A 22,524-nucleotide genomic window follows, 5' to 3' on the forward strand; every position below is an offset into this window, starting at 1 on the left:
ATCCCTCTTTTGCAAGGTGAAAAAGTTCTCTTTCACTCCTATTCCGAAATAAGTGAGGAAATCATAGCTGCGTGAATAGTCCCTGAATGAGGTAAATTCTTCTATCTGAATAAAAAACTCATTAGGCTCAAGTATTAAAGAAGCAAGCTAGACACTACGGAAGCTTAATTCTTGATCCATTGTTAACTTGCTGCCAATTGGTTTGGGGGCATTTTTTCTCACTGTGAGACTTTTCTAGCGTAAAGGTATTGTTACGGGCCAGGAAAGGCCTGGAACAGAGAATGATGAAGCACTGCAGGGGTCACAGAGAGGAGAGGAGGGTCACTGCCCAGTGCCTGAGTCTCCAAATCTGCCTTGTGATTGGCAAGTTCCCTCCCATAAGTTGGCCAAAGTGTCCCTGATGCCATCACTGGGCTCAGTGATCCACCCACGACTCCCTTAAAACTCCCATTTCTTCACCTACTGTTTCAGTCACATGTTCAACCAATATTTATTTTTATTTTTTTAAACTTTTTAATTTAATTTAATTTTTTAAACACAGCACGAGGAGGGAGGGGTAGAGAGAGAGGGATAGAGAGAATCCCAAGCAGGCTCCACGTGTAGTGCAGAGCCCAATGCAGGGCTTGATCCTACAACCCTGGGATCATGACCCAAGCCAAAATCAAGAGTCAGACACTCGGGGCACCTGGGTGGCTCAGTGGGTTAAGCATCTGACTTTGGCTCAGGTCACGATCTCGCGGTCTGTGTGTTTGAGCCCGGCATCGGGCTCTGTGCTGACAGCTCAGAGCCTAAAGCCTGCTTCTGATTCTGTCTCCATCTCTCTGCCCCTCCCCCACTTAAGTTCTGTCTCTGTCTCTCTCTCAAAAATAAATAAAATTTAAAAAAAAAAGTCAGATGCTCAACTGACAGCCACCTAGGTGACCCTCAACCAATATTTATTAAATGCTTGCTACACGTGCCCATCTACAACATATGCCAACCCCCAGAAAGCTCAATGTAGTGGAGGTTAAAAGGCAAGGAAATACTCAGCAAGAATACAAACACAAGCCACTACAGGGGGAAATACCAAGCACTAAAGAAGCTTACTGGGGTGAAGAACCGACCCAGCTTCAGAGGTCAGAGAAAATCTCCTGGAAAAGGCAGCACTGAAACTAAGACCTGAAGGTTGAACGACAGCTGGCCAAGCCAAGAGATGGGAGTGCAGTGGTAAGGGCGTCTCGGGCTGGCAGGACAGCACGGGAAAGGCAAGAAGAGCAAACGCAACAGGTCTCCTATGACTGAAACGAGAGGAAGAGGGAAAGGAGCTGATCCACCCTCAAGTCACAGACTTACTACAGTTTTTATCTAAGGACAAAAAGCACACGGGCCCTCAAACTGTCTTAAATTAAAAAAATAAAAATAAAAAACTAAGTTCATGTACGTTTCAAAACCTGACAAATCATGCATAACCAAAAATAAAGTAAAATTTTAAGACAAGCAAATGAGATGATGACTTTTTTTTAAGAAAAAAGAAAGTAAAAAATTTAATGTAATGAGGCAGGCGACGATTGGGGTTGCTCACTTCCCTTTCCATTGGTTTCACTTCCCTTCCTAGATTAAAATACTCCCAATATGTAAATTAATCCACTAAAGAATTCCAGTCCTTTCTTAGTAATTTTAAAATTTCTTAGTAATGTTTATACAAAAGGAATTATTTCTAGACTTCCATGTGACAGAAAAGGGATATGATGCACTGTGGACCAAAAAACAAAGCAAACCTATGTGGATAAATGTATATGCAAAGCAGAAGCAAATAAATGAGATTCCAATTTTAACCACTTAGAAATATTTTAACAGCAAAAGTGGATATTTTATGATTTCAAGAACTTGGTAGAAAAGGGTTAACTCTGTTTAGGAATATCTAAATTAGTACCAACTGCCAGGTACTATGTTAAACACTTGGGATTTTTCTGGTTTAGAGTCATCACAATCCTACCAGATGAGTATTATCTCTATCCTAACTGTACAGAAACTAAGGAGGAGCAAAGACTCAGAGGGATTAGGTAACTAGACAAAGTCACACAGCTTAAAAAGTGAAGAAGCTACACTATGAATCCCATCTTAGTCAACATCAAATCTCATTCTTGGGGCGCCTGGGTGGCTTGGTCAGTTAAGCGTCCGGACTCTTGATTTCACCTCAGGTCATGATCTCGCAGTTTGTTAAGATGGAGTCCCGCATTGGACTCTGTGCTAACAGTGTGGAGCCTGCTTGGGATTTCTCTCCTCTCTCTCTGCCTCACCCCGCCTCTCTAAAAATATTTTTAAAATCTTATTCTCTTTCAATAGATGATGCAGACTTTAAACATCAAAGTAAATGAACCCAATATATTTTCCTCTTTTTGTTTAATTCTCTTAAAATATATGCCATCATTTCAAAGGGAGCTTATGCTAAGCATGACTTCATAAACAAATCACTTGTGAAAGAGAGAAACCACATCCAGGGTAAAGTCATAAGTTGAAAAAGCCTTATTTCAGACAGTACTTCCTGAAAGAGACAAAGCAGCAACTACAGCCGAACAAGTACCAACTCCTTTACCAGGCATTATATTTGAAACAACTTTGTGAAGCAACAGAAGGGCCTAACACAAAAGAAATACTGCATTTCTTAGACACATCATTTCCAGAAAGAGCTATTTTAACACAAGATTTCTCTTTTACATTACTGGATATAATGAAAAAAGTTCCTCTCCAACACAGCCTTTTGATGGGCAGAAGGTAAGTAGCATTTAATTTCATCACAGATTATCACCAAGTAATGCTATATACTTCAGAGGTATACTTCAGAGGTATAAAATAAGTCATGGGGATGAAAAGTACAGCATGGGAAACACGGTCAATAATATTGTAATAAATTTGTATGGTGGCGACAGAAAAAAAAAGTAAGCTGTACTTACTAAATTTCAAAATCATTTGTCTCATTTTAATAATACATTATGGAAACTATGTTGGCAAAGGACCTTGAAATGGGTTGTGCTGTCATCTTCCTGCATTATTAATGATTTATTTGTATTCAACATTGCTTTACATTAAATGTAATTTTTTTCAACTTAAGGAACATGCTAAGATGATAAATCATTAAGTATATTTACAAGCCTTTGTCACCTGGTTCCACACTGTTGTCACACTTTCATAAAATGTACTCAAATGCTTTTTTTTTTTTTTTTAAACATTTTTTTTTTTCAACGTTTTATTTATTTTTGGGACAGAGAGAGACAGAGCATGAACGGGGGAGGGGCAGAGAGAGAGGGAGACACAGAATCGGAAACAGGCTCCAGGCTCTGAGCCATCAGCCCAGAGCCTGACGCGGGGCTCGAACTCACGGACCGCGAGATCGTGACCTGGCTGAAGTCGGACGCTTAACCGACTGCGCCACCCAGGCGCCCCTCAAATGCTTTTTAAAAAAGAAAGACTAGAGATAATCACTGAATCTAAAGTTTTTGAAATGCTGACTTGAAAGCCAATCACTTTTTAATATTTATCCAAAAATGTATCTGTGTGTACAGAGCATGACCTATCTGGTAATGCCTTTAAAACACGCATCACACATAGTTTTTCAACCTTAAAGCAAATGGATACAAGTGTTGGTGACATAAGAGCAGCTTGAGCCCAACGAGGGCTAAAAGATTTATTCAAAAAGGCTTTGTAACTATGAAATTTATGTGACAAAATTCAGGGATGAGGACAAGGGAAGTGAGTCCTGAAACAATATCAAAAGAGAAAAAAAAGATACAAATTTTCATTTACATTACAATTGCTACCATTTTTAAAAATACAATGAAAAGTAAAAGTAAGAGTCAAGACTCCAAAGTTATTCTTCTTTGTATGATACTGGAGTTTTAATTTCTCTCTGTAGTGCTTTTCTCATTTGACAGAAATTAATATTCTAGTCACACCAATATTTGGAAATTTTAGTATAGGCTATTAATACACAGAATTCCATTCCAAAATCATATCTAACTTAGATACTTGGCAAACTAGCTGTAGTCAGGAAGGAAGGAAAGAAGAAAGGAAAAAAGGGAGGGAGGGTGGGAACGGAAAAACAAACTCATACCTTGTGTGTGTCCACAGCAATTGCTCAAATTCATTTTAAATTATCAACAGCCCATGATGCCACTAACTGGACTGCTCACCACCCCCACAGCTCTCACTGGAGAGAGACTCGGGGCTGAATCAGAGACAGCCCACTGTGCAAAGTGACATTTCTGATGGAAACTTTTCTTACACCTCCATGTTTCAAGGGGAGACCACAAGATTCCATTTCTTTGCAAGGGAGCTTATTTTTAAATCACTGTTGTTGACGTTGCACTGAGGATGATCGAAGTCTCACTCTGAGGGGCATCCCATCAATGATATTTACAATCACAACTAAACTCCTTTCCATTAGAAATGGACCCTCTTTTTGCATACACATAAAGTTATTGAGTGACTTCTAATTAACTATTTGCCTTTGATATTCCTTTTTACATTTAATTTGACAAATATACTTAAGTTTCTGTATCTAGATAGAGTGAGGGCATGAAAGCTACTACACTAGCTTCCGTGCACATCAACAACATCCACTTCTAGGATGCTGGTAATAAACACCATCTAGAGGACAGCATTAGGGACTCCCAGCTGTGCATTAAAAACGAGCTCATCTATTGTTCTAAGAGTCAGGTTCCTGATCTGTAGACTGTGGCACAACATACTGCTGTTTCTAGACCTACAATAACTGAGACAGCATAATACTATGAAGAAATGTTTCCACTTAAAAAAAAAAAATAGGTTTAATGACCAACCAAGCAAGTCTTCACTGACATAGTGGAAAGTAGCTGTTGTGGGTCCTTCCTTCACTCCATCAATTCAGCAAACATTTTCTTATCGAGCATTTCCTGTGGGCTCCATAAGCAGTGGGAATACAGCAATGAAAAGTCCCTGCTCTCAAATGAGAATTCTTGTGAATTAGATACTTACATGGTTCCTTTATATTGGTTTTCTAATGCACATCTTATATATTAAGACTATATTTAATGAGTAAAAATTCATTATTTGGACATTATTAACCTGGGTCACAAAATATTTAAACAATGGTAAAAAGTAGCAAACTATTTTCAAAATTCAGAATGGCCTTCTCCCAGTTAGTCCCAATCAAAGAATGTTTATTATAAGAATACTTGCTACCCAATTTCACACTACAGGAAAAAATCATTTTTAAAAAGGTTATTCTTTACGGGAGACGCGAGGTGAGCAGAGAGAGAAAAAATAAATTTGCCAGTGCATTATAACACACCAGACCATTTTAATAGGTTGGTGCATATTAGTAATAATACCTAAGACGTGAATTTCTTAATAAATACTAAGACACATATATTGTCTCTACAACATAAAATACTCTCACAATTAAAATCCATTGACATGCCAAGTCAAGTATGAGAGTTTTAAGCATTTACTTTTCAACAAAGGGTTTTATTCCTATTCTTCTTAACTATTTTGCAGTTTCTAGGTGCTATTCCCCCAACAAGCTATAAGATGACCACTCCTCATGATCAAGCTCAACTTGGCCCTTCTAACACCTCACACCCAGAAGAATACAAGATCGCAGCCCTTGTCTTCTACAGCTGTATCTTCATAATCGGATTATTTGTTAATGCCACTGCCTTATGGGTTTTTAGTTGTACCACCAAGAAGAGAACCACTGTAACCATCTATATGATGAATGTGGCATTACTGGACTTAATATTTATAATGAGCTTACCCTTTCGGATGTTTTATTACGCAAGAGGTGAGTGGCCATTTGGAGAGTACTTCTGCCAGATTCTTGGGGCTCTGACGGTGTTTTATCCAAGTATTGCTCTATGGCTTTTTGCTTTTATTAGTGCTGACAGATACATGGCCATTGTACAGCCAAAATATGCCAAAGAACTTAAAAACACAGGCAAAGCCGTGCTAACATGTGTGGGAATCTGGATAATGACCCTGACGACCACCATCCCGCTCCTACTGCTCTATGAAGACCCAGATAAAGCCTCCACCCCCGCCACCTGCCTGAAGATTTCTGACATCATCCACTTAAAAGCTATTAACATGTTGAACTTCACTCGGCTCATATTTTTTTTCTTGATTCCTCTGTTCATCATGATTGGGTGCTATTTGATCATTATTCACAGTCTCCTTCATGGGAAGACATCTAAGCTGAAACCAAAAGTCAAGGAGAAGTCTATAAGGATCATCATCACACTCGTGGTGCAGGTGCTCGTGTGCTTTATGCCTTTCCACATCTGTTTTGCTTTCCTGATGCTGGAAGGGGAGGAGAACAGTTACAATCCCTGGGGGGCCTTTACCACCTTCCTCATGAACCTCAGCACCTGTCTGGATGTGATTCTCTACTACATTGTTTCAAAACAATTTCAGGCTCGAGTTATTAGTGTCATGCTCTACCGCAATTACCTTCGGAGTGTGCGCAGAAAAAGCTTCCGATCAGGTAGTTTACGGTCACTAAGCAATGTCAACAGTGAAATGTTATGAATGAAAAGAAGGTTTTGGTCTTTAATTTCTTTATATTCACTTTACTAACTACTCTAAGGCCAGTGGATATTCTGTATGATACTACCAAGTCCCTTCCCTCCTGAAAAAAAAACCACATGTAACACTTTTGCAAGATCTTACTACTGTGGCAACATAATTAAATATTCTGAAGTATTCTCATGAACTCATTATTTTTATTTTCAAAACTTGTATAAAACATATTCTTGAGTTACTGGGAGAAAAATATCCAGTTTGTACTTCATATTCAAGCCTTATCTAAATACATAGTTGACAACTTTTTGGATTTAATTCTACATGCAAGGGAATCGTGATTTCTACAAAGTCAGTAGGAAAAAAAATCCACCTTCTTTTCAAAATACTTCAAATTTTCTTTTTGAGGGGGGAGAGTGCAAGTGAGGGAGGGGCAGAGAGGGGAACAGAGCATCCGAAGCAGGCAATGTGCTTACACACTGACAGCGGCAAGCCTGATGTGAGGCTCCAACTCACAAACCACATCATCATGACCTGACCTGAAATCAGATGATCAACAGACTGAGCCGCCCAGGTGCCCCCAAAATGGTTTAAATTATTAAATTATAATTTGATTAGGGGCACCTGGGTGGCTCAGTCGGTTAAGTGGCCAGCTCTTGATTTCAGCTCAGGTCACGATCTCATGGTTCATGAGTTTGAGCCCCACTTGGGGCTCTGTGCTGACAGGGTAGAGCCTGCTTGGGATTCTCTCTCACCCCATCTCTCTCTGCCCCTCCCACATGCTCTTGGCTCTCTTTCTCTCTCAAAATAAATAAATAAACTTAAAGACATTTTTTTTTTTTTTAATCGTAATTTTATGGGCACTTGGGTGGCTCAGTCGGTTGAGTATCCAACTTCAGCTCAGGTCATGATCTTGTGGTTTGTGAGTTTGAGCCCCGCATCAGGTTCTGTGCTGACAGCTCAGAGCCTGGAGCCTGCTTCGGATTCTGTGTCTCCCTCTCTCTCTCTCTGCCCCTCCTGCACTCATGCTGCCTCTCTCTCTCAAAAGTAAACAAACATTAAAAATAAAAAATTTTTAGATTATAATTTTATTAAACCAAAACCAAAGCTTCATTTGGTTTAATCTATATTCAGGACTGGTGGTCTAAATTTTACAACATTTTGTGTTCTAAACACCAAACTTCCAGGATTCCTACACAAACAACTATGTTCAACCCATCACTGTTACTTGCCACAGACCAAAATCAGCAGGAACAATCACCTGAAGGGGCCTGCAAAGGCAAGTGTCAGCAGCCCTCCCCTACTCGGAATTTTTTTTCTTTTGGAAACAGACTATAATCATTCAGTAAACACTGAGAGCCTACCATGCACCATACTCTACCTACAACTAATGCAGGAGACCTAATCCGAGACCCTGTTTCTGCCCAATAACCCAAGTTCATTCCTATGACATGAAATTTCTGCTGTATGGTGAACTATCATTCTCCAATATAGTTTAAGCTTCTTACGTGATCAAACATCACACTACGGGAGAATGATTTTTTTCCTGGGCTGTGTATCACAGTATAACAGCACAAGTCAGGGACCTTGGATTCTCATCCTAGCCTTGCCATTTAATTTCCCCTAATAAAGTAACAACCAAGTAACTTCCCATTAAAAAAAATTTTTTTAATATTTTATTTATTTCTGAGACAGAGAGAGAGCATGAGCAAGGGAGGGGCAGAGAGAGAGGGAGACACAGAATCCAAAGCAGGCTCCAGGCTCTGAGCTGTCAGCACAGAACCCAACACGGGGCTCGAACCCACGAACTGTGAGATCATGACCTGAGCCGAAGTTGGACGCTTAACCAACTGAGCCACCCAGGTGCCCGTAACTTCCCCATTTAAAAAGAAAAGGAAGTGAACCATCATCTGTAAAGTGTATATTATTCTAAATATTATGGAAGTACGCAAATAAGCCAGCCATAACTTCCTCCCTGCTAAATCACCTTCATTACTCTTAAGATGATCACCTCCTATTGGGACTAAGAATCAAATAAATGCATTAGTTATAAATGGATTTCTATAATTAACATGGGTAAGTTAATATTCTTTAAAAAAAGATAAGCACAAAGGAGTCTAATCATAAAAAAGAGTTTTAATACTAGAAGATCCTTTAGATGATCTTCTAGTCTTATATATAAAGAAACTAAAGTCCAATGAGGTTATGTGACTTGCTCAGCTGAAGAACCAGGCCTACAAACCAAGTTCCTGTTATGTCAACCACCAATTTTTTCAGTAATAAAAAGCAAACAAGCTCACAGAACATAAACATTCTCAAAGCTACATAAGATAAAGGAATCAAGGTGATAACTGAGATGTAGTTTCTCAACAAAGAGACAACTACTTGAAGTTTTTGGTTTGGACAGTCAAGTGAGCAAGATACCTTAACAAATATCTTAAAGATAGTAAGTATCTTTAAACAAATCATTATTTCTGGAAAAAAGGAAATAACTCCTGTAACTTATGTATAGATTTATAGGTTTATAGTCATAGCCTACTCTCAACTATACAGTCTAATCTGTTCTTATGTATTTATCATTTTTAAAATTGTATTTATTTTTAAAGATATTATTTTTTTTTCAACGTTTATTTATTTTTGGGACAGAGAGAGACAGAGCATGAACGGGGGAGGGGCAGAGAGAGAGGGAGACACAGAATCGGAAACAGGCTCCAGGCTCTGAGCCATCAGCCCAGAGCCTGACGCGGGGCTCGAACTCCCGGACCGCGAGATCGTGACCTGGCTGAAGTCAGACGCTTAACCGACTGCGCCACCCAGGCGCCCCTAAAGATATTATTTTTAAGTACCCCCAACATGGGACTCAAACCCACAACCCCCAAATCAAGAGTCACATGCTCCACTGACTGAGCCAGCCAAGTGCCACTTATGTAATTTATTAAGTGGCAAGTTCTCTGCAATGGTTTTTCTCAATGAGAAGAACTGAATTTGGGAGCACAAAATACATCAAAAGAGGTGCCTGGCTGTCTCAGTGAGTAGAACATCCAACTCTTGATCTCAGGGTCACGAGTTCTAGCCCCACATTGGGTGTGGAACCCAGTTAAAAAAAAAATACAGTGAAAAACTTTGTTGATACAAAGTGAAAATGTATGTTATGGTTTCCACAGTAAAACTAAATAATCTACAACACAATTACAAAATAATTTTATTAAGTGATGTGATCAGATACATTTTAACATGATGTGTAAAAACTCACATATTCTGGAGGCATTTGATTCTGAGAAACAATATAATGTCCACATGTAAATACTAACAACTAAAAAATAATGGGTATACAAGGACAGGTGTGTGATGGGCAAGGAGTACTAGAAGCATCTGACATACATAGCTTTTAATGGACCTATCTTTACTTTCAAAACATAATGGTCACATTTTCTGAATTTCAAACAACACTCGTGAGAATGTATCAGATGCTACGTATAATTTCTATGCAGAGCACTAGAAAAAGAAATGTACAGGCCTATGGTTCAAAGACCTTACTTTATAGTTTTGTGGGGCTACACTGTAATCAAGACTAGCCCTTCCACATTACAGAACGTGAGGCCATGAGTACATCAAGTAAAACCAGTCCTCCCTCAAACAGCCAGAAGGATGGCATAGAAGGCCCAGGTAATAATGACAATGACAATGACAATGTAATAAATGCTAGGGATCTTAATAAAGTTATTGGAATACACATAAAAGGACAATTACTCATGCCAAAGGGCAGCAGGGTGCAGAAAGAAAACCAAGCAGGCAGGCATGAGTGTACGTATACACAGCATGTTAAGAAAGCTGAGTGACTGACGAAGTGACACAGGACTGGGGCCAGACTATGAGGGATTTGAAGAGAAAGAAGAAAATCAGTGTGAGGTTGTTACTGCTAGGATGTTTGCATGAAAGAGCTTACTTAATTCTTTCCACTGCCTGGGAAGTATACAGTACTGACCCTCAATTTACACGAGGGTCATCTATAAACTGAGCTTAGGAAATGGAATTTAAGTAACTTGCTCAAGATTACACACACGTAATAACGTGAGAGAGCTGGAATCTCAAATCTGGCATATCTGATGGCAAAGTCTCTGCATTCCCACTATTCCAGGCTGCTGCGATGCCATCTTGGAGGAGTCTGATTTTTATTTTGAAGGAAATGAGGATTTAAAGGATTTTAAAAGGAAGAGTGGCATGGTCAAACTTGCATTTTGGAAGGATTAACTTCTGACAACATTGCATGGGATGCTTTGAAGTGAATAGGAAGACTAGTTAGAGAATTGCTACAAAAATCTAGGCAGGAAAAGATTTGAGTTTAGACTGACCTGACAGCAGGAGGAGAGAAGATGGGGTGAATGAGTGATTTACACAGGACTTCGAACTAACAGGACCCGGGCCCTATGCTGTCAACAGGGATGGAAGCCCAGAGATGAGAGCTCCAGAACAGGACAAATTTTCTCTGAGTCGTAGAAGGCACCAGGAAATATAACTCTAGCAAGATCAGGAGAGGAACATGGACTGGAAATAGCTGGGACACAAACAACAGATGTTAACTGTGAAGGAAGTCATGGGAATGGGCAAGAAAGCCCGGAGTGAGCCACAAGCAGTAGAGAAGGTCAAAAAGGACCAGCAGAGAACAGTGTGCTGGGGCTTGAGGGAGCAGGTTAGTTCATGAAATAATGGGAGGTCAAAACTATGTATGAGCTACTGAAAGGTCAAATAAAACAACTGAAAATAAGCCACTGGCTTTAAAAATTAGTCAGTTACACAGGGGATAAATCACTGCAATCTATTCCCGAAATCATTATTGCACTGTATGCTAACTTGGATATAAATTAAAAAAAAAAAAAAAATACATACGTAAAATTAAAAAATAAAAAAAAATGAGTTACTGGTGACATTTATAGGAGAAGTTTTAATAATAGTGAGGTTAAAAAAGAGAGAATTAAATAGAAATGAAGAATTGTAGAGAGTGCAGATAAATTTGGCATTGGTGGAAAAGAAAAAGGGTAACGAGATGTTACATGAAAAATACTGCAAATTATAAAGCAGGCTGACAACAAAAAGAGAAGTTTCCTCTCCTGAGCTTTTGATGCTTCGCTACCATCAAATGAAAGATGTATTTACAAAATACAGAGTTTGTTGAAATAAAGATTTATGTTCCAAGAAGTCTGTTTGAGAAAGCTTTCAAGACTCTAAAAAGCCATACTGTAATGTCTCCTGATTTGAAAAGAGAAATATGTTCTCATTCAGGTGATGGCAAAATTAACATTCATGCTGTCTTCCAATATATTTCCGTAACTCAGGAGGCTGTATAAAGAACCAAAAAGAACTGGCCTAGATAAGAAATGTTTGGGGAAAACTAATGATTTAGTAACACTGCCGCTTTTCTGAATCAACATGGAATCATCCCTGATGACTACACTATTGTCTGCAAAAGCAGAAGAATCACTTCAAACCTCTCAGTGTGATCATAATTACAACCCCTGGAACTCAACAAAACTGTGTAACAATCTGACTCTGACACAGAACTTTACCTGTCTCCATTCAGATATCATTCAGAATCACACATTATTAAAATAGCTAATTTAATGAGCTCATTTAATGACTATGACTATAATTAAGTAAATCCCCATAAAGGCTACACTGTAAATAGTAACAACATATGCATGAAGGCCATTTAGATCACTAGCTGTATTTTTAATGTAAACAAGCAAAGCAAATCTGAATTAAGATATATACAATATCCAAACAGTCCTCAAAAACATGCATCTAAATTAAAATAAGGCAGAAGTTAATACCCACAGAATTTTAAATATCTGATCTTTATTTCACAGTATCTCATCTCTCAGATACTTAATTCCACAACAGTTTAAGGTTATCTACATGTGCTAACTCTACTTTTAGATACTAGTTACTTCATAAACGATTTTTTTGTTTTGTTTTTAAAGAAGATCAATACAATATGAAAGCATATATATATATATATATATATATACACACACACACACACACACACACACATACATACATATATACATACACACATACAAACTCTGAGTTAGGTTAGACATTGCAGTCTGGCTACAAAGTTGTAAACTTTGCTTTCTCTTTGGCATAAATATCTAAATAATATAAATTTTTAAAAACATCATTCTTCAGAAGCTTAACTTCAGACAAATTATTTCCTAATCTAATTAAATTCTGTATTTTTGTGTTTAATTACTTCACAAAACTACAGACAAAATTTCACGATAAAAATACAAAATTAATTCTCTCCTCTGGACCAGGACAGGAAATTCATTTAAAATTCTCTAAAAAAAGACTATAAAACAGATTCTGTTTCAAGAACATAATGAAAATGTGACTAAGTATACATTGGATTTTTTTTTACCCATAAAATCAATTTTACTACATCTATGAGTTTAAAATATTCTTTTACTGATTTACAGTCACTTAACTTAAATCAGATTTAAGTAATTATTAAGCTAATCTTTGAGGGCTACTTACAATCCAGAAGGCAAATTCCCAGCTGCAGCAATACCAAAGGAATACCACACAGCCTCAACGAGGATGAAGTCAACCAAGGCCGACAAAACCCAGGAACCCAGCAAAAAGGACTAAAAATAAAACAGGAAGAACATTATTGAAAGGAGTCTTTTCAGGGGTGCCAATGTGGCTCAGTCAGTTAAGCGTTTGACTCTTGATCTCCGCTCAGGTCTTGAACTCAGGGTCATGAGTTCAAGCCCCGCACTGGGCTCCACTCTGAGCGTGAAGCCTACTTTAAAAAAATAAATTAAAAGTAAATTAAAAAAAATTTTTAAGTGGTGTCGAAAGGAGTCTTTGAAAAATAAACTAACATTTATTTAATTAGAACCAGCTCTATATTACTTTTTAATATTTGTTTTTATTAGAACAGAGTTTTCAGAACGGGGGAGTAAAGCCATATTGGTCAAATGCATTAACACTTCCATAATTTCCAATATGGTAAAAAAAATATTTATAGCACGATTTATTTTTAACAAGTACCATACAAACCATTAAGCAAAATAAGTGATTAAAATGTTATTAAAGTCAGAATCCTAATAAAAATTTTTATTGCCCATACACATCTGATATTATCTATTATCATTATCATTTTATTATGTTAGTGGCTTAAATTTAAAATTCCTTGGTTAATAGTCATGCTCCAAATCAGATAGAAGATCATATAATTAAAAGATAACTGTTAATAATAACACCAAGCTAAACAAAATAAAACTATTTAAAAGTAAGAAAACAAAAACATTTTTTTCCAGTACCTAAGTAGCAAAGGAAAAATACATAAAAACTTACTGCAAATTTTCTGCTTCCATATCTTCTTTCAAATATCCTAAAATTATAAATAAGCAGACTACTGCAGAAAGTATCTTTCAAATCAAGGCAAATTATTCTTCCACATATCAACCTCCAAATCTAAATGGGGATTTAAAACAGAGTAAGAGTAAGATTTGTTTAGATCTCTGCCTTACCAAATTTATTACATTTACTTCATACTGCTTATTTTCAATGCTCTAATTTAATGAAAATAATGACATACACACAAATGGAAAACTCCTCCATGTAGGCGGTCGCCACCTTTAGAGCACAGATGCCCATAAAGTGGAGCATTAGAAGGGGACTTTTGCCTACTTGGCCAGATAAACCAAATCAATCCCGCAAATCAGAAAGGTACCAACTGAGGGCCAAAGGGCCCTTCTGTTCCCTTGCAACAGTGGTTCTCAGGGCTGGCCATACACTAGAATTCCCTGGGGGGTCTTATTAAAAAGTACACCAAGGCCCAGGCCTACCACTAGATTTTTCAACTCAGTTGGTCTAGGGTGAGGACTTGGCATCAGTATAAGTGAGTACATGCATGTGTACGTGTGTTTGTGGGAGGAGGGTTAGTTTATTCAGGTGATTCTAATGTGTAGCCAGGGTCAAGAACCAGTGCATTACAGCAACTGAAACAATACAGAGGCTGTATTATATTCTGACAGAAAGCAGTGGTTTGGATAAATAACTGAAAGACTTTCAGAGGAACTTGAGAGCTCCAACATTTACAAAGGTATTAATTATATCACTATGAAGAAAAGTTTCAGTGTTCCAGAAGTAGAGTATTATGCTTAAAATGGTTATTCAAGTATGTAGCAAAGAAAAGGTGGTAGGTTATATGCCATAATTTGCACTAACACTGTGATATTGTGATTTATAATAAGAAATATAGATTTGGTCTTGTACTCTCATTTCTGGCACACAGCCCTTAAACCCTTGGAATTTCCTAAGCGATGAAGGCCATAAAGGGTGTCTTTTATTATGTCGATGTGTGACTTATAGATGCACCTAAGAATGGGGCTGGCTGCCTGGGGAACCAACCTCAGGATTAGGGGGTTGGAACTCTCAGTCCCACCCTCTGACCTCCCAGGGAAGAGGCAGGGGCTGGAATCTGGATCAACTGCCAATGGCCAATGATTTAATGAAGCTTCTTCCATTAATACCCAAAAGGCCAGGGTTCAGAGAGCTTCCAGGTTGGCGAGCACAAGGTGCCTGAGAGAGACCAAGGAAGCTCTGTGCCCCTACCCCATCCCTTGCCCATTGCATTTCTTCTATCTGGATGTTTATCTGTGTCTTTTATCCTATCCTTTTGTAATAAACAAGTAATTCAAAGGTAAAAATGTTTCTCTGAGTTCTGTGAGCCATTCTAGCAAATTAATCAAACCTGAGGAGGGGGTCATGGGAACTCTGGGAGGGGGTCATGGGGCTCTGATTTAAAGCCAGTCAGTCTTAAGTACTAGTAACAATTTAGACTTGCAACTGGCATCTGGTGTCCAAAGGGGAGATCATGGTAACCCCTAATCTGTTGCCACTTGGTCAGAAGCACAGGTAACAATCTGGGCTTTGCATGGTGGAGGAGGAGGAGGCAGCCTTGTGGGACTGAATCCTTAACCCGTGAGATACGACACTATCTCCAGCCAGTATCAGGAGCTGGCTGAATTAGAGGACACCTAATTGGTGTCCAAGAATTGCCTGGTGGTATGGGGAAAGCTCCTCCATTGGAACTGGTGCAAGAACGTCCCTTTCACACTCCCGACTCACACACAAGAGCCAGCAGCAGCATTTTCAATGAGACCAGCCCATAAATCTCAAAAGCCATAGAGTTCTGCTCTTCCCAGAAGCAAAAACCCAAGGGAAATTTCCTACTTGATATAACCACCACTATAAAAGTAATTCATAGATTCACAATCTGTTAGACCTGGAAGAGCTTCAATCATCTGATCAATACTCAAACGTTGAATATAAAATTTTGAAATGTTAAGTATGAAAATGTTTCCAAAAATGTTAAGAATGCATACTAATGATTTAAAAAACCCAGATTTAACATTGTTTTTTCTTTTGAAATTGTAAATTGCATTTCCATGAGTAAGAAGTGAGAAGGGACATGCCTAGTAGTAAAAGGATATACTGCAACTGCTTCATTATAATCTGCTTTCCTGAAAATAGCAATATAAAACTAGAAAATTTACTTGCTAATGGAATATTAATAAATGATCATTTGTTAAAAATTTAGAGGCTTCAAGGGACTAAGAATAGCAGAAAAGAAATAGCAAGTCAAGAAAAAGTTCTGTCTCCTCTCCTCCCGCAGACCAATAGAACAGAGCTCACCTGGAAGTCATCCTTGATGGCTTGGAGGTCATACACGAAGAACCTCTGACAGTGCGGTAGGAGGAGGGCCAGCAAGAGGGACAGGGCACTGGGGACCAGCAAAAGACCCTTGGACAGAGGGGCCTTATCTAGGAGAAAGAAAACTTCTTTCAGAATGATTGATTCTAAGATTTAAAAAACTACCTGGGTGAAAAGTAAGAGAATTCACTTCTATTACAATGAAGACCAAGTTTGCAAACTCTGGAATTTAGTTCTTATTAACATGTATTTTCAAAACCTGTACCTGCAGAGGTAAGTGATCAAAGGGCACCGGAAAAACACGTGGAATTTGCTGGCAGGGGTTCACTGTTGTTTGGCTTTTACATGAGACCAAACCAAGTTTACAGCCAGTAACTTCCACCATTAAGAAAACAGTCACCGAAGTGTGAAGAAATAGAGGAGGATGTCTTCTATTAAATTGACCAGTTAGCTCCAAGCATGCATGGGGTTCACATCAACATTTATTTAAAAAATTTAAAGGGCAGTTAAAAGTGCTGCCATTGCTGACTACAGTGGCATGCTGAGATTTTCCCCCATGGGTACTACCGGGGCCCAAGTCAGTTTCTCATCTGAGAGCCGCGTCTGAGTCTTATACAGCCTTCAAGTTACAGCTCAATGGCCACTTCCTCCATCAATCCCAGTGAACCATTTTACCCTCAGGGGCTTTTCCCCACTCTGCACCCTTGTTTCCAGGTACAGCCTGTCACAGCTCCTTGGACGTATGAAATGTTCAGATCATCAACAGGTAAGGCCAAGGGAAAGTATCACCGATGGCAACATTCTCAGATTGTGTCAAGTATACTTTAACTGTATTCATGAGAAATTCCTGGGAGTGAATCTACTAGTTACAGTTGGTAATGTGGTTATTGCACCCATTTAAGCATATAAAAATGACCAACTGTTTCCTTTCTGGTAAGGTCTTGCACACATCTGAATTGGAACCATTAGTAAAAGGAGCTACGTGCTGTCTTCGTGACCCAGCTGCAATCAAAGCTCCAGGGAATCTAAAAATTGAGAGTTCCTCATTGCCTAGCATCTCAAAAGTACGAAAGAGCACTGTGGCTATGAGCATGACCAACCTAAATTCTATCCTGAGCCACTTAAGCTTTTATCTGCTCACCTACAAAATGAAGGGAAGAGAATCTACCTTAAAAGCATATGAGGAGCAAGTGAAACGAAGAATGCAGAGAGGGGAGACGGCTCTTGCCACCACACTCTCACCACCCAGGAGAAAGGGCTTCCTCTGCCCCAGGGAAGCTCCGTCATCTTTCTGACAGGGCAGAAGACGGAGTAGGGGTGATAGAGTTGCACCCTTGAAGGGGCAGCGAGGATCCTGTTTCCTTCTTCAACTTGGGTTTCCACCTATCCTCATGAAATGGGCCTGACAGTCATTCCTGCCCCTACCTTGCCAGCTCAGGAGCAGCTTGATGTTACTGGAGGAAATCGTACGGCTGAGCTGCAACATTTCCCTGCAGGTCCACAGTCTCAAACCTCAGTGGACGCTCTCCACCAACCAGCAATCTACTGCTTTTCTCCAACTTCTCATTTTCATATGACCTCCTCCCCTCTCCTCAAACCTCCCTGTTCCACACTCCTGACTTGACTCACATGTCACCAAGTGAAGAAATAAATGATGACCTCTGATTATTTCAACCATGCCCTAAAATTAATAAGCACCTCTTATAAACATACATGATCCTACACCCTGGGGTGCAGTAATTAATGATGGACAAAGTCCCACTCCTTTGTGGCCTAGACAGGAGAAAAAAGAAAATACACAAAGCTAGGTGATTATGTATTGTGTCAGAGGGAAACAAATGCTATAGAAAAATGAAGCAGGATAAAAAGTGTGGTGGTGTTACCCACCATGGATTTCCTGGTCTCTTTCCAGATACATGATAAGACTGCTTAGCCACTCATACCTGCCCCTAGCTGAAGTTAGGTATGACAACATGACTTGCTTTGGCCAAGTAAACGTGATAGATGTCACTCCTGTGGAGATACTTGAAGAGCAGTGAATGGTGTTTCCCTCTGCCAGTGCTCAAGATGGCAGCTAGGCTAGGAGACGGATCCCAGAGTGAAGACAGTGTGGAGCAGACCTCCCAGGTGACAGAGGAGTACCTTCAGTGAGAAACAAAACTTGTCGTTAAAACGACAAGGTACCCAATATTTTGCAGTTGTTTGCCACCGCAGCATGACCTAACCTATCCTGATTTAGGGGAAAGCACAGTACTGATGGGAAAGAGGGGCGTTGTCTTACATAAGGTGATTCAAAGGCCCTTCTGATATGGTGACATTTGAGCAGGGACCTGAGGAAGTGGGCCTTGCAGGTATCTGGGGAACTGTATTTCTGGCAGAGAAACAGCAAGCTTTGAGACAGGAACATGCTCAGTACGATTAAGCAGCAGTAAGGATGCCAAAGGCAGCTGAGAGCAAAAGAAGCAAAAGGCAGACAGGCAGGATATAAGGTCAAAGAAATGGGGTAGTGGACAGTGCAGAGCCCTGTAAGCCAGCATAAGGACTTTAACCTTTCCTCTAGGAGTGACAGGATATTTGGGGGGATTTAAGGAGAGGAATAACATTATCAGTCATGTTTTCAAAGGATCATTTTGGTGGCTATATTGAGAAGAGATTATGGGAAGGCAAGTGTAGAAGAAAGGAGACCATTTAGGAAGCTATCATGATAATCCAGGAAGGGGTGAGGATGGCCTGCACAATGGTGGTTTAGGTAGGGGTGCTAAGACTGGTAGAGCTAGGATATGCTCTGAAGGCACAGCAGGCAAGATTTGCTGGCTGACTGGGTGTAAAGTATGGGCAAAATGGAGAAGTCAACGTTTTTGTTCTGAGCAACTGGAAAAACTGCTGCCAGTTACTAAGATGGAAAATCCCAGGGCTCCTGGGGGGCTCAGTCATTGGGCGTCCAACTCTTGATTTTGGCTCAGGTAGGTCATGATCTCACAATTCATGGGATCAAACCCTATGTCAGATTCTGCACTGACAGCACAGAGCCTGCTTGGGATTCTCTCTCTCTCCCTCTGCCCCCTACCTCGAAATAAATAAATGAACGAATGAATGAATGAATGAATGAATGAAAGAAAGAGAAGAGAGAGAGAGAAAGGAAGGAAGGAAATTCCAACATCCTTGCCTTTCCTATGTGTACAAGACCTAGGCCCATCTTGAGAATATTCCCAAACCCCCATCCCTATCCCCACTTGGCCAGCGCTTTACCCTCTACACCAATGCTACCCAAAGTAACCAGTCCACGAACTGCTAGCAGTCACACAGTGAGGTATGAAGTTTGCAGCAGAATGTGAACCAGCACACTGCATCCTTAAGGAAGTCTCACTTTGAAGAAAAAAAAAAAAAAATCAACTGAACTGAACATGTGCTTTGCTCAAATGTCACCTTATCTGTGAATACCCCATGTAACTAACGTTCTATCCCCTTTGTTCTGGATTATTTTTTTCATAGCACTTATCAACAACTGACTTATTAAACAGTGATTCATCAAACCTATGATTCAAACTGTAAGATAAACCATTATTTTAGGTGTCACTAAAAAAGAAACACTGCCTTACAAAATTCTAAGATGGCATCAATTATAAAATTCACCCAGTTTTAGAAACACTAAAATATGAAAAATGCAACTTAGAATCAAGAAATAGGTTTCTTTGTGTGTTGCTTCTTCAAGGCAGCAACTTTGATATATTCACTGCTGCAGTATCCCCCTTGCCTGGAACAAGCCCTGGCCCCTTAAGGCAGTCAACAAATGTCTGTTTAATGAAAGGTGACTGATGTATAAGAGGTGCTCAATAAATACTGGTGGAAGCCACCCAGTGTCCATCGATGGATAAGTGGATAAACAAAATGTGTTCTACACATTTAACAGAATAGTATTCCCTCTTGAAAAGGAAGGAAATTCTGACACAAGCTACAAGAGGGACAACCTTTCACACATTATGCTGAGTGAAATAAGCCAGAGACAAAAAGATAAATACCATATAACTCCACTTATATGAAGTACCTAACTAGTCAAACTCATAGAAACAGGATGTAGAATGGTGGTTGCCAGGTGGTGGGGGAGGGAGGAATAGGGAGTTGTTCAATGGTTACAGAGTTTCAGTTTTACAACATGAAAAGAGTTCAAGAGATAGATGCACAACAACAATGTGAATGTACTTAATGCCACAGAACTGTACCCTTAAAAATGGCTGAGATGTTGATTTTATGTTATGTATATTTTACAACAATTAAACATCAAGACAAAAATAAATAAAATACTTACTGAATTAATAACTGATCCTACTTATACAATCATTTTAATTCTGGCCTAAACAAACCCCTAAAAATACAAATCTGATAACTTAAATCAGGTAACTCTATCTGTAAGTCCTCCTCTTAAGATGAGCAAAATCAAGATCCCAAAATCTATGCACAAAGCAACAATATACAAATGCCCCAGAAATCCCACACCATAGGACTATGGACAGCAAGATGTACAACCAACTCACGATGTGTACATTTCACTATATGAAAATTTTAATCCCCCCCAAAAGAACTTTAAACAATTATTAAATTCAAATTAATGACATGTTTAAGAGTGTTTAGTGCGTTTAGAGATACAGTGCTACAACTTACTTTGAAATACATACAAAAATAAGATAGACTGATGAAATAAACAGAGGGATGGATATGTGATAAAGCAAATACAAGAAAATGTTGTAGAATCTAAGTTGGTAGGTCCATCGTGTTAACTGTACCATTCTTTCAACATTTAAGCATGTTTGAAAATCTTCATAATAAAACGTGGGGGGGGGGGAGGCGCACACAGTGAATCACAGAATTTGAAAGCTGAGAAGAACCTCAAAATACATACAACAAAAACTGATAGAACTGAAAACAGCAACAGATAAATCCCAGGTTGGATGCTTCAGCACTCCTCTCTTGCTACAGATAATAAAAGACAAAATCAGTGTTACGGACTGAATTGTGTCCCCCCAAAATTCATATACCCCAACCCTCAATGTGACTCTATGTGGAAACAGGGCCTTTAAAGAGGTATAAAAGAAGCCATAAAAGTCGGGACCTAAGAAGACGAGACACCAGGGATGCACACATACAAAGAAAGACCATGTGAACCCACAGGGAAACAGCCACCTACAAGCCCCGGAGGAAGGCCTCAGGAAAAACCAAACTCGCCAACACCTTGAGCTTGGACTTCCAGCCTCTCAACTTGTGAGAATATAAATTTCTGTCGTTTAAGCTATGCGGTCTGCGATATGCTCTTATGGCAATCAGTGAAAATACATAAGACTTGAAAAACAACATCGACCAATTTGACCTGAATGACTTTTATTGAACACTCCACCCAACAACAGCAAATTACATTTTTTTTTCGAGTGCATTTAGAACATTCCCCAAGAAAGATCATGTTCCAGGTCATAAAACTCACCTCAATAAATATAAAGAAATTAAAATCATACAAAGTATGTTCTCCAACTATAAGAGAATTAAACTAGAAAATAACAGGGGGCGAATGGGAGGCTCAGTTGAGTGTCTTGGGTCATGGGATCGAGCCCCACATGGGGCTCCATAGTGAGCATGGACATTCTCTTAACATTCTGCTTATCATTCTCTCTTTTCCTCTGACCTTCTCCCTTTCTCTTCCTCTCTGAAATGAAATAAAAAAACAACAGAAAGATGGATGGAAAATCTCCCCCAAATTAGAAAATAACATATATAGTATCTAGGTCAAAGAGGGGAGTCACAAGGAAAATTAGAATATATGTTAACGACAATGAAAAGTGAAAGTACAATCAAGCAAAATTTGTGGCCTGAAAATAAAGAGGTGTTTAGAGGGAAATTTATAGCATTAAATGCTTATACAGGAAGAGAAAGTTCTCAAATAATGATATAGGCTACAAACTTAAAAAGAAAAAAAAAGGAAAAAGAAGAGCAAATTAAACCCTAAGCAAGTAGATCAAAAGAAATAATACATGGGCAGGTCAATGAAATAGAAAACCAAAATGTAACAGAGAAAAAAATCAATAAAACTAAAAGTGATTCTTTGAGATCAATGAAATTGATACAACTCTAGGAAGACTGATCAGAAAAAAAAAAAAAAAAAAAAGGAGACACAAGTACCAATACCAGGAATGAAGGAGAGGGCATCACTACAGATCCCTTAGACATTAATAGGATAATAAGAAGTTGCACAACATTGTAAAATGTACATAATGTCAG

The 22,524-nt window shown here is 39.0% G+C and overlaps 2 protein-coding genes across 8 annotated transcripts in view; one reads left to right on the forward strand and one right to left on the reverse strand.

The window, feature by feature from the left end:
* The window catches only part of UBAC2 (UBA domain containing 2), a 258,006-nt gene that overhangs the window by 127,746 nt on the left and 107,736 nt on the right, over positions 1 to 22,524 (reverse strand). For 6 of the 7 annotated variants that reach the window (XM_086709033.1, XM_086709026.1, XM_086709063.1 and 3 more), the window contains 3 exons: positions 16,243 to 16,370; positions 13,897 to 14,016; positions 13,072 to 13,181 (listed from right to left, as the gene is read on the reverse strand). In XM_086709033.1, coding sequence (XP_086565159.1) covers positions 13,072 to 13,181; positions 13,897 to 14,016; positions 16,243 to 16,370 — 358 coding nt within the window. Of the gene's footprint in view, positions 1 to 13,071; positions 13,182 to 13,896; positions 14,017 to 16,242; positions 16,371 to 18,147; positions 18,194 to 22,524 lie in introns of those variants that run through there. The other variant, XM_086709054.1, reaches the window with a different exon arrangement.
* On the forward strand, positions 2,513 to 6,727 carry GPR18 (G protein-coupled receptor 18). The gene is made up of 2 exons (XM_025924519.2): positions 2,513 to 2,754; positions 5,515 to 6,727. The coding sequence occupies exon 2, from the start codon at positions 5,548 to 5,550 to the stop codon at positions 6,541 to 6,543; it is 996 nt and encodes a 331-aa protein (XP_025780304.1). The 5' UTR covers positions 2,513 to 2,754; positions 5,515 to 5,547; the 3' UTR covers positions 6,544 to 6,727.

This window comes from Puma concolor, chromosome A1, assembly GCF_028749965.1.
Source record: "Puma concolor isolate L17-30 chromosome A1, mPumCon1.1.hap2, whole genome shotgun sequence".
Lineage (NCBI taxonomy): Eukaryota > Metazoa > Chordata > Mammalia > Carnivora > Felidae > Puma > Puma concolor.